This window comes from Bombus huntii, chromosome 15, assembly GCF_024542735.1.
Source record: "Bombus huntii isolate Logan2020A chromosome 15, iyBomHunt1.1, whole genome shotgun sequence".
NCBI lineage: Eukaryota > Metazoa > Arthropoda > Insecta > Hymenoptera > Apidae > Bombus > Bombus huntii.
The window spans coordinates 10,630,370-10,644,029 of NC_066252.1; the positions used below are offsets into that span (position 1 = coordinate 10,630,370).

At 34.4% G+C, this 13,660-nt stretch overlaps 1 protein-coding gene across 7 annotated transcripts in view; it reads left to right on the top strand.

Annotated features, from left to right (window-relative positions):
* LOC126874103 (neutral ceramidase) overlaps window positions 1–10,757 on the top strand; it is a 139,257-nt gene extending 128,500 nt beyond the window's left edge. For all 7 annotated transcript variants that reach the window (XM_050635747.1, XM_050635749.1, XM_050635748.1 and 4 more), the window contains 8 exons: window positions 4,327–4,449; window positions 5,221–5,415; window positions 5,971–6,201; window positions 6,676–6,771; window positions 6,891–7,061; window positions 7,902–8,017; window positions 9,593–9,761; window positions 10,451–10,757. In XM_050635747.1, coding sequence (XP_050491704.1) covers window positions 4,327–4,449; window positions 5,221–5,415; window positions 5,971–6,201; window positions 6,676–6,771; window positions 6,891–7,061; window positions 7,902–8,017; window positions 9,593–9,761; window positions 10,451–10,498 — 1,149 coding nt within the window. In that variant the 3' untranslated portion in view covers window positions 10,499–10,757. The remainder of the gene's footprint in view (window positions 1–4,326; window positions 4,450–5,220; window positions 5,416–5,970; window positions 6,202–6,675; window positions 6,772–6,890; window positions 7,062–7,901; window positions 8,018–9,592; window positions 9,762–10,450) is intronic.
* Window positions 10,758–13,660: the final 2,903 nt, after the last annotated feature.

Genomic DNA, 13,660 nt, shown 5'->3' on the forward strand with positions numbered 1-13,660 from the left:
GTTAAATTGTTATTTACATATTCCAGTATTACTTGTGTATTTGTAACATGTTCGTGATAACATAACTTAACACGATGACATAAGTTAACTTTGGTTGACTTTGGATTCGAGTGTTCTTTCGCATAAATATATTCGCGACCACGGCATAGTCTCTTCGCAAACGTGCAAACAGAAAACAACAGGAAGCGTACTAGTTCCATTTCCTATCAACTCCATTATTCTTCTGCGCCATTAATTTGATGGTGAAGGCGTAACAGAGGATTACGAAGGTATTGAAATCCAAAATTGGAACGACGCGATACGCAAATGATTATAGCGTAGACGTTCACATCACGAAGATTCGACGTAAGACAAATCTTAAAATTTAATGTCTTTAATTAAAATAATGTCGTTACGAACAACGATTATGAACGATTAAAATCTTTTTGATTACCAGCGATCGTTATCGACGACGAAAATTTTATTTTGGTTACGAATATTTCCATCATCGATGACGGAAATTTAATTTTTATTTGGTGTAGTTAAAAAAACATGTTGATCATCCATAATGGTTATTCGCATTCGGAACAAGTAAATATAAAAAAATACTTGCAAGTAGAAGTATATATTCAGTATATACTATGTAGTTAATATGTTTAAACGTGAACATGGTTGCAAAGATTACGGATCACGCGATACATCATGAAAACAATTTCGAGATCACACACGAGACGTAGATTCGACAAGCGGTGGGAAACTAGCAGTCTAACGAGGTCAGCTCGCATGGTGCTCCTGTGTGATCCTTCCCAGAAACCGCCACACCCTTTACGAATCACGAGATACACGATTCACGCTCGACGCTCGCAAGGACGATGTCGTCGTTCCTTCCTCGAGAGACCGAGACTTTTTTCCTTTCCACGAACTCGCGAATCACGCTACTGTCTTACCTTCTCACACGTTTATTCATAGCGAAAGGCGTTAAAAAATACCTGTTGCTCTAGTCTAAGTCTGTGAAAATTGAAATACAAATTTTCCGTTGCCAGAGCACCGTTGTATACTAATCTCAAGACAGCAAAGAAGGGATTGATCGATTTGGATTTAGAACGGTTGTGAAATTAGAGCTTGGTAATAGTATCTTTGTGGTTGAAACGAATGAAAAATTGCTGTTTTCGGACGTTGGATTCGAGACTTTTTGGATTGAGATTGAGAGAAACGGAAAAGCTCCATATTTTTTATTTTCTAAACGCCTAACGATCGCAAAGTTTCGAATTAAAAAACCCTTAATTTCAAAATCTTTAGTTAGAAAGTCATCGGCTTAAAAATCTAAGGTTGCAAAATCTCTAACGCTTAAATTTTATACAAAGCTTCAACTTCAAAGACTGAAGATTTAAAAACTTCGTATTTCAGATTTCAAATTTTTAATTTCAAATGTGATATATCGAATTCGAAAAGAATTCATCCTATTCCATACATTTATAATGCTTTCACACTTCTCAGTTTTTGTATTCCTATCTACGTTTCATCCTTCGATAACAATTCGATATTTCCTTCACGCTTCACTAGTTATAATTACAAATTAGAAACGGAACTCTTCCGCCTTCAAGGATTCGTCGTACTCGAATGAAATACTCGCGACGTTTTTCCAAGAAACATAACTGTTCATATAGCGTAACATCCTTATACGACTCTTATAGTAGAAAACACGGTAAATGGTTCAATGTCGATCGTAAGAAGGCTCAAGTCATTCAAGTATAGTGCAACTGTAACGCGTGTGAACGTAAGGCCTCCTATGCTCCCACTTCATTACGCACCTAGCGTTTCAGTGAATGTGTATGTATGCGTATAAAAAATATCGGCTGGAACGATTAATTATTTCTCGATAAGATAAATATTTTCTTTGACTACGAAATACGAATACGATGAGAATTTTCAATAGAATGCAAATGAAAATTTTCATTACGCGTGTCTGTTGTTGTTTAATTACACACTGCTTGATTATTAAGTTATTCGATAATGAGTCTATCCTGAAATGTTACGCTATTGCTTCGTAGAGTGAATGCTGAACTGAAAATCCAGTTTCACTTCCTGCTGAAATTTCAATAACAATTATATGGATTATCTTATGTCGATAGAACGGAAAATATGGTGTAATTTACAAATAAAACAAGTTGGGATCAATCACGAGCAAAATAGATATCTGTGATACCGTCCATACTAATACAAATACAAAAAGTTTCCTTCGGGAAAATCTTGCAACATTCTTATCGCAATAGTTGTTTCCATTTCATCAAGCATGAATTTTCATCCTCTTCGAATGATCTTTTCTCAAATGCACAACAAAGAATAAAGTAACACGATTTAATTCGACAAAGATGTTGTTTTGGGAAATTTTGCTATAGCGTATATAAATATTTTCACTCAAACTGATATTCTCAATACTTGGAAGCATGCAAGCCTCGCGTCGTGGATTTTTTAATCGATTAAAGAACGGCGTATCTTTGATCGAAAGCCGCTAAAAAAATCAAATTATCATATAGCTCTTCTTAAATAAATTCTTAACAGAGTTTTATTTTTCCTTGATAATGCGTAGATTAATGTTTCTTCTAATTATCGGTGACATTATCTACATAATTTTTACATTAGAAGGTAGATCAAGTATAAATTATAGTAAGAAATTACAGTAATTTTAAATTAAAATACATTTTAATATTCAGTACATTTTTTAATACTTGTTTTTGCGACATTTGAGCGAGATATCTTTATATGAATAATAAACAAGTAATAAAATATGATTTTAAATTAGTTATCTCAAGAGAGAAAAGGCGAAATTCTGTCTCGTAAGAACATATAATGACTAGATTAGTCCATATTCGAGATGAATTTCATTATATCTTTTGCGTCTACTATATAATAAGAAAATTAGAAAACCTTGAAAAATCAATACAGCTACTAATGTCAACTATGCAATATAATTACTAAATACTTATAAATTCAAGTCTACTTTAATATTTTGAATCAGGAATCTTGAAAAAATGGCCTTGCGTGTCTTGAAATTACATTTTCTATTATTTACCTTAGTTTAGCGCGAGTTTTATCCTTCTTGCAAAACGATCGTTTCGTGACTTCTTTCTACACGGCTTTCTTTACACGGCACGCATCCATCGCTCAAAAATAGTTCCAGACGTATGTACATTCCCATATAGCCCAATAAATTCGTTCGATTCGGTTAATAAAATCAATTCGATTGCTGAGTAGTACCAGCAGAAAAATATACCAACTACAAACAGTTCAGATCATTTATCAATTCAATTTCCAAGCCAAAAGTGTAATCAAACGCAGGCAGCGAAATCCGAAATTTCTGCTCGAAGATCTCTATCAGACGAAATCAAACGAAACCATATAATTCCTTGACATTAATCATCGGCCATTTCCTCGCCATTGGTTCGTCAATGGCGCGAATCGGCGTCCATCAACCAATAAACTTCCTTGGTCCTTCGTGTTCTTGACCGCGTGTACACGCGCGCAACATTGCACTAGCGTAGAACGTAGTGTTAGGTTTTACGTTGCCTGATCGAGGGAAAGTGGCGGAAGACAAGGTTGCGTGTGCACGAAGATGAGATCCCAGATATCGATCCCAGAACAACACGACGTGCATGGAATCGGCGGATATAGTGGAACTTAGAAGGGAGTCAGGATCGAAAGGGAGAGTGGATTTTCAGGGGAGAGAATCGTTAGACAGGAGGATGAAGGGACACGATGCCACTATGTTGGATTAGGTAGAGGAACCTGTAGCATCTGACAACGAATTGGACAGTGACAATTTTGATATTTGTAAATATCGGTTATGGGAGATTTTAATTATTGGGGGTTTGATTATCGGGAATTTCTAGTTTCTTTGAATTGCTTTTGAAATTTTCATAATGAGTTCATTTGGTAGAAGAGCGGGAAAGAAGCGAAATTAACTTGTCCTATCGTTAAAATCACAAGCAAAAGACGGCGATGTTGAAAATATTAGCATACTTTTGCCGTTCACCGGAGAATTGTAATTCAAATTACGTTATTGACTGTTTTCATCGAACAAACGATGAGACGTAGAAAACAGAGAAGAAAACGTTAGGCTCGTAATTAACGTACATTCGCATGCTCTTTAGCCGTGACGCGTCGAGCGAAGGGTCGGTTTCGAGAAACGGGTATTAGCATAATAAAAGCAGAAACGGGAGAACAGTTCGTAGCCAGCGAGGCGGATACGTTTCATGCGTGTTTGGCCTGTACACATTGCGTTGTGTTGCGTTACTTGTTGCTCGTATCGCGATTCTATAATCGTGTTCCGTTGCCTGGTGATTGCAGCGTTTATGGCAGTACGGGGACGCCAAGGAAGTGATCGGACCCCTCCGTGTGGTGCATCGCTACGTGAATATGGTGGAACAGACGGCAGAATACTACAATGAAACCACCAAGAGAACCGAAACTGTGAGTAGTTTTCTTCTTCTTCCCTTTATTTTAGAGTTTTACTAAATCTCATTTGTTCTTCCTTTTCTCTCTTCTTCTTCTTTTTTTTTTTTTTGGAAAAAATGAAAAAGTATCTGTACTCGAGGATTTCTATGTTTGGACAATAATCTACGAAACCTTGTTGCACACCCTGTGAGGACACTGTTTCTTGTTAAAATGAAATCTCCGCAAAATTAATATATTCTCAGAAGACGATAAGATACATTTACTTTAAATCTCATCATTCTGTGTTAAATTTCTTGAGCTTTCGTCATAAAAGGGAAATTTCTCGAAAGACAAATTTTGTTCGTAACGGTAGAACACTGTGTATCCGTACGAATATTATCAAGTCTGATAAAGTAGATGTTTCAGACCTTTAATTATCTTTGCAAAAACGTAAGTTTACATAGACATACACAATCTATTCTATTCATCCACGATATAATGTTAAATAATTTGTAACACGGTAGAAGGACTTTGAAAAATGATAATTTTCAGCCTTTAAGAACCTTCGTTCAGTCTTCAGGGTTCAGGGTCAATTAAGGTCAACAATCAAGGTCAATTAATACAATTGAAACTCTGAATGGAATTCTTGTTCGTCGTGGTTTTTTTGAAAACAATCATTACGTATCTCCTTCGTCTTTGTTTCCCCGAAAATAAAGATGCATATTTTTAGCGTAGCAACTGCATCAGAGTTCACAGGCTTGAACGATTTTTTGAACGTTATTTACGAGTTATGGAATATTACGATAGGTTCGTGGATGTGAACCAGCGATGGGATACAGTTTTGCGGCGGGAACGATCGATGGCCCTGGGTCTTTCTCGTTCGAACAAGGCACAACCACCGCGAATCCCATGTGGAATGCAGTCAGAAACCTCTTGGCAGCCCCTACGACCGACGATGTGAAATGTCACGGTGCAAAGCCAATTCTACTTGCCACTGGACGCGTAAGTTTAAATATGTGTCGAAGAATATTATTACGAGATAGTGTTACGGCGTTTAGGTAAAAAAATGATCCTTATTCGAATACGAAACTCCTTTTTAAATAAATTTCTAAAGATCGTGAAATTAAAAACAAAAATTGTCGCCGCGATTTGTAAAATACCAAAGAAATTAATTTATCGTTCGTTAAGTTCCAATCGGACACTGTTCTTTCCAAAGTTGAACTTTTTAACATTGTATCATAATATTTTTTCACGTAGAATATTCCGAAGAATTGACATATGTAAAAAAGAATACATAATTCCATTTGAAGAAACAAACATGATCTTCGTTTAGCCTCTAATATCCACCTATAAAACCATGTGCCCAACCAAACCATCCAACTTTATCTGAAACATTTTCCATTAAAAGTATTGCTTATACAGTGACCGAAGTGATTGCAGTTACGTGCCTCACCCTATACATCGATAAATCTTATTTCTTTGTCGTTCGACGATTCTAAACTTTCAAGATCTCCAAGTTCGTCTGTTTAATTTCTGAATGATTTGAACAACCTTCAGATGCGTATTCCGTACGACTGGCAACCGAAAATCGTAGCGACGCAGGTCGCGTTGATCGGTAACGTTGTCATCGCTGGCGTACCAGGAGAATTCACAACAATGTCCGGAAGAAGATTGCGAGAGGCTATCAAAACGGTCATGAACGATGCGTCCGACGACGAAACGTCCGTTATAGTCGCCGGCCTCTGCAATACTTACAGCGATTACATCACTACGCCGGAGGAATATCAAGTAACTCGTAGATCATCCTTATCGTTTCCTTCCGGTGTTTTTAGAATAATCTTCTATCTCTTATGCCATCGATATTTAATAATTTGTAGATCTTACAATTTCTAATTTAAAACCGTTTACGCTCGTAACAAATATCCGTGTCATTTATGATAAATAGATTCGAATAAAAAGGAATTATTACATGGAGGATTAGATTCGAAGCGGTGAATATTGGCATGAAATAGTATAATTTACGAGTACTCTTCAGGGATGAAACGTTGCATCAAAATGTTGAACGATATTTAAGCTTACATTAGAATCTTTACCTTTCTATAATTTTTCTTGCTTCGTGATAAATAAAATTGAATAGAAAAGTTTTTGTTAAATATATATCTAAATTAATAGAAAGTCAACTGGTATAAAAATTTATTATAGAAATTTATTGAAACATTATAATTTAAGATTTGCCAACGATTTCTTTGTTTAATCTTTTAGATCCAAAGATACGAAGGTGCGTCCACGATATTTGGGCCCCATACCCTAACCATTTACTTAAAACAATACCAAGAACTCGTCACATCCGCCATTCTTGTAAGTACACCGTAAAAATCTTCCTCCCCCCCCCCCCCAAAAAATGTTATAAATTTTATTTAAATGAATTTAGCTTATATACAAACTATTTAATAACGCTAGTTTCGATATGATCTCAGAAAAAGGATGTAGATCCTGGTCCAACTCCTCTGGATCTAAGAAAAAAGAATCTTCTCACGTTCGTCACTCCTGTTCTCTTCGACACCCCAAAATGGGGCAAAAATTTCGGTGACTGTATTAAACAACCGCCGAAACTCGCCAAACCAGGCGATATCGTCAGTGCGGTATTCGTAAGTATACTAAGTATCGATACTAATTTCGTTAAAATGACACGAACGAAATACTCCGTCATAAGCTTGGAACGCAAACTTTGAAAGGGAAAATTGAAAGAAAGATTTGGCAGCAAATAGGCATATAAACAGATTTGCAATTGACCCGAATTTCCACGCTATTAATTTTCCAGACAAGAGCGTCCAGATATGGAAACTCAACGGACATCACGTGCTGGACTTATCCCATCTTTTCCAAAACATCTAAAGACACTATCATATTTGTAGCTAAAAACTAAGGAGGAACACATTGCGTGTTACTCTGAACAAAAGATTGCACCTATAGTACATCTGCTCATGAACTGAATAAGGGAGATTGATTGCAAATGACTTAGTAGATAGTAAAAACAATTTTTGTTAGAATAAGCTTCAAATTGAAAACTTTTACAACTCGGAGTACTCAAATAAAAGATAAAACTTTGTGAGTTCAAATCTTGAACTCTAAAAATTGGTATTCCTAACTCTTTTAACTTCTACAATCTTCAGTGTAGGACGCTGCAAACGATCTAATTTTGTTACTATCATATACCTTGTTTGTTGATTTTGTACATTAATATATTTTATATTTGTTACGTTAGGATCCACATTTTATAACGTTCTAAATTTAAAGATCACTCGTAATAAGTCTAATTTAATTATTTATCTACAAAATAAATACTGTTTTCATATATTGTGTATATTGTATCTGCTAGGGCGTTGACAAATTCCATAAGCTTATTATTCATGGAGAAAAAGGAACAGATACGTGGTAAGGAATTCTGTGAATATTACGTCTCATAAATCTGGTCTTATTTTCACCAGGTTGCTGGCCACCCACGTAACAACCTGATGACAGAGAGGTCGTATCTGACGATCGAGAGGCTAAGTGACGATGAGATATGGGTGCCAGTTGCTACTGATGCCAGTTGGGAGACTAAGTATGTATATATTTTCATCGATTTTCATTTTAAATCCTCGAACTGACAAATACGAAAATTTATAACTAGGCTGCGGATTTTTATGCGGATTTTAAACAAATACGTTACATTTTAACCAAAGAATCATAAAATATTTTTTACCAAAAACAAGAAATTTTCTAATTAAATTAATTGATTTAATTCATAAGAAATTTAGCGGTCTCTGATGAATGCAGCACTTGATCGCTTCGATTTGGAATAAAATACAGGCCATATCTACTTTAGCGTAGTTTTATTTTGTATTAGGTACATGTAGACGTTATATTTAATTCATCGTTTCATTGTTAGTATACAGCTATATTGTATAGGGTGTTAAAAAGAGAGTATACATGTATCAAAATGAAAAAGAATTCAGGAGGAATATCTTGGAAAATGATGACTCTTTTATCGTTAAGATTCTCTGTATGTTAGACAGTAAACGTGCTTTCACTTATTTATAGGCAATAAATTTTAGCAGTTACGTGACATGTAATAATATTGATGATGTGAAATCAATAGTACAATAACTTTCTCGTCCTATACTATGAAAGACTCAATATCCTACACAATACGTAAGATAAGAACAAACGAATCTCGCAGAAGACGAATTGGTCAATTTCCACTTTTTACAAGTTTCTCGATTTAACATTTCATTTTTGAAAAAATGAATGACTCGTTTCTATAAAGTTTATTACAGTAGCGATAGCGTAAATAATCGCAAATTTCAAGATTAATTTTAAAAGATAATATTTTCAATCGCAACTTTTCTTTATGTTTTTGTTTATGTAGTCAATCGATATAGTCTCTGAACTACTCAGATTATTAAACGTTAGTCGTTAGTAGACTGAGAATTTTCACGCGTTTATATAGCAGATTTAATGATGTAAAGATACGCGGAACACACGAAACACAAAAAATTCTATTTAGTTCTATTTTTTAAATTGTATTCGCGAAAATGTGAACTTGCATAAGTATCCGCACGATCGATTTGAAGCATTCTTAACTAAGGCAACGTATTAAAAATCAGTACCTAAGTCGCTAAACTTCACCGATTGTCCTAGATAGTTACCTCAGCCGCAAACCTCGACCACTTTGAAATTTCTCTTTTCAAATCTTATATTAAATCTTTCTCATGCAATACTAGGAAAAAGTTAGCTCCGCCGCGATCTTCGAATTTTTACGTTCTAATCCCGCTCTCCTTCCGGAGAACGAAAGGAATTTTAATACGTCAACAAAAATCTTTGGCATAAAATTAAAGTAAAGCGTTCTCATATTTTTTCCTCCGGTATGAGAAATTTTTAACTATATAGAAGCACAATTATATCGTAAATAATTCAAAGAAAGTAACGCACTATTTTGAAACATTTCGTATAACAAAAAAAAAAAAAACATAGGAGGTCCCCCATAAATCAATGATAGCCGGAAAAATCGGTGCGAAAAATGACAAAGGGGGAGGATAAGAGTATCGATCAGCCAAGAGTATCAGGCTCTGACCATCAGACAGGCGAATAATAACGATATTTCTCCCTCCGTTTGGTTGCTGTATCATCCGTACAGGTTCCAGTGGCAGAGGACGTCGATGGTTCTCGGTTCCAGTCAAGTGACCATTACGTGGCAGGTCCCGGAGGACATCAAAGCTGGTGAATATCGTATTAGGCACAACGGATACTACCGTTATATCCTTGGTGGCATCTTCCCTTACTACGGCGTGTCCAACCACATCCAGGTAAATTAAGTACCTGTTGTGAATGTTTGATATCAGGGCTCATTCCCCCTAGTTTTTCTTTTTTTTTTTTTTTTCGTTTATCCATTTCTTATAATTGAAATAATAACGCAAACTATGCAATTTTTTTAGCATATAATTAGTTTACTATATAATTAATTAGTGGATGCATACGAAACGTTTGCTTTCTCTGTGATTTTTAATGCTTTTTTGTGGTTCTTGCAAATTTCTTTTATTTTTGTGGAAAGGGGAATTTCGTATGTTCACTTTGCTATGATTTTTAATATTCCGTTATATTTTGTCTTTTCACTGCTTTCTTTTCCTTTTTTCTTCTGACTTGGCAAGTTTGAAGCTGTCTGTCTATTGTGCGAAAGAATCAAAACCAATAAGAATAGAATTAACTTGATCGTTGAAATGAAATTAATTCAGCTAATTTATATTCATATTTGTATCTAAATTGAAGTCACTCTTACACGAAACTTAGGTTTAAACTAGGTATTTTAAAATCGAGTTACATTGAAAAACAAACGTTTCGTAACTCGCAACGAGATATAAAAGGATTCTCTCCTCACCGATAATCAACGATACCCTGTGTAATAATTCCGATAATAGATAATTTCATCCAAAATCCTATTTCACATTTGTAAACTTATTATAATCAGTTACGTGACATTTTTCATGGACCATTTCAGGTTATACCTAGTGGCTTGAGCTGTTGCAAAAGGCTGTACTACGAATAACCATGCCACGATATTTCAGCCCCAAATGAAAATGCTTACGCTTAATTCACCACTGAATTTAGGAATAATTCAGCCGTGAAGGCCATACCTATATCGTTGTTTTTAGTTTTGTACAGTGTTGTACCATAATAATATACCGACGTGTGATCTCTTTAATACATAGATACATTAATATCGGATAGAATGTAGAATTAGGTTTTAATTAAATTTAATTAATGAATCAACGTTATCGCGAATAAACGGATAATTTATACAAATATCTACGTGTAATTTATTTATTTTTACTATATTCACGGTAGAATTTCGTTTGTCTGAATGACCAATCTATGTATAATTGAATAAATGATCGAACAGTTCATATGATAAAAATTCACGCGAAAATGAAACGATTGTATTTTTTATAGTGCACTATTTTGTATTTGTTGTATTAAGCTATTCATTTCTACCAAATACTAGTTACCTAGTGATTTCTGAATCGTAAAAAAACTGTGATCAATTACAGACTGTTAATGAAAATATTATTTCAATATCTGAAGTTCAGATAAATGGAGTTCTATTGTATGTAAGAATTCCTACAGATCAAGTGGTAAAGAGATGAATGGTGAAAGAATGAATGACGAAATTAATGGTCGTAAAAGGCTGTCGCGAATACGATCTGACGAGATTTCTTCATTAATTTTTATCGATTCGATTCTCCTTTATTAATTTTAGAATATATAATACCAGCAACTGAAAATTTTAAGTCGTGGTCCGATTGAACCTGTATTGAATAGTATACTCTTGACAACTTTCATAATTTCAATTCGAAATTAAGAATCGTAAGATTGAAATTAAAATTCAGAATTCATTATTAACAACAATTGATATTCTAACATTTTTTAGATTCGAGATAACTGAATTCTACGTATATCAACATTTCTGTTAATTTTAACTCACAGTGATGTCTAATTTTTCACCTATAGCGTACGTATACTGTTATGCACTAATGATTTATTCTATAGTTTTATATCATTGGAAAATAAAATTGTATATGTATTTGTTTCCTTTTTCATTCATGGAGAAAAATAAAGAACAGGATAGAAATATCAGAATGTACTTTCACTCGATGAGTACAGAATTTAAAAAGTTTTTGCGGGAGAAGGCAGATTTACAACACGACATTTGAATTGGTAAAGTTTTCCCCGTTTTACGATATCTCCTACACATGAAAATGTTGTTACATATACATTTCCATACTGACGACGAAGGGGAAACGATGCTTTCTGCGTAGAAAGCCTAAACTCATCTTGAAGCTCCCACGAAGAATTGCTTTGTACTCCGAAGTTCAAGGTCACTATATTTCGGTAGAATTACGGTAAAACTCAAGGTTGGTGTTACATTCTGTTATTTAACGTTCCCTGTCAATTACACAGTTCGATAATCTATTATCACTATATTCGGTTCTATAAGTGGTAAATAATTCGATAATTTTCCTAGTTAAATCATAACAAGTTTCTAGCGTAATTCGTTACCATCAGAAATTTATATCGATGAAAAAACTGACTGAGAACGTCATCGAAGAAGATATTTGAAAATAGGATATAATATTACCTAGATAAAACTCCTTTTTAAGTAGAATGTACGAAAGTTTTTTAAGAAGTATTTAAGTGAATCATAATCTAAAAAGAATACTCAAAAGTAGGGCAGGAGTGTTATACGAACAAAGTTGCAATTTTGTTAGAAATTATCTTGTACGTAGTAAATACTAGATATGAAAGAAATTTAAAATTACAATTATCAAAATTAAGGTTTTTTAAGAAAAGAAGTACACTAAATGATAGTCAAGGAATATATTTAAGAGCAGGATAGACCGTTAAGTAATATTACTGTTTAAGTAATATTATTATTTCGGTATAAATTATTTCATGTTTCGTAAAAGGTACAAAAAAGACAAGAAAATGAAGCCTTTCCGGTTGTTAAAACATTATAAAAGAAATGGCCGAATATTTCCCAGTTAACTGAACTTTATCTTCATTTCTTCCAAAAGGCCACAGTTCAGTGCACATAACAACCTCGCCGATAATAACTGTGTAAGATTAGGCAAAAATAGCCAACGAAGTGGCATACGAAATATTAAGTACGCATTTCAGATATCTGCAACGTCGAGATCGATACAGAAATGTACACGTGAATTTGTAACGCGTCTCAAAGGAAGCCAACGTATGGCACGAAAGTAGAGTGCTATACATATACAAAATTTCATAAAATAAATTTCTCGAAACGAAATTCAATTCGCGAGAACGAAGGGGGAGGAAGCTCTTTCCCAGTGAACGAATTAATTAAATTCATTTGGCTGAATCTTACGTAACATTCCATATTCCAAAGAAAGCAATTTCAGCGAAACGTCGAACTTGATCCTTTCCGTTGCGAAACAGTATCAATATCTTTTACTCCGCATACAAACTAGAATTTCAATCTGTGCTTTTAAATAAATTGATTTGAGATAGCGAGAAATTACTTCGATCAACCTTTCGATAGTTTCGATCGGCTCCTCCTACAAATTGTACGAGTGAATTTGTGCATTAAAAGAATGCTATTAGCTTCTTAAGCGATCGGTATAATTGAAAAACGTGGTCCAAAAAACGCTCGCGTCTTTATATATTTATTTATTGTTTAATTAGTACTGGTTTAATTGTCAATCAAATTTTACCAATATAATCATTGTCATGATGTTTAAAAATGCCTTTGTGATATTTGTAAAATATAAGTACGTATAGTTGCGGGAAATATCTCGCAATTTCTGAATCTATTTTCAGATTTCTTTGGAACGTTGCCGATAAAGTCATTATAGGTTCGTAACAATGCTAATGGATTTTTTAAATCACTCAGAAATGTTTATGGTATCCAAGTGAAGATATTTCGAGATCAAGCGACGATAATTAAGGTCTGTAAAAATATACGATATCACCGTAAAAACGAGAAACTGTCAAAATAAAAGAAAAATCCGATATACGTAGAGTTCAAAGAACGGGAAATGGCCACACGAGTCCAGGGCACAAAAAGATTCTGAACTGAACATCAATGTGGTTCGTTAACAGGTCTCCTCGCGTGAAATGGCCGAACCGAGAAAATAACATGTGGTATAAAAGTGCGTTTAACGAGGAATGCGGTCAGCAATCTGGA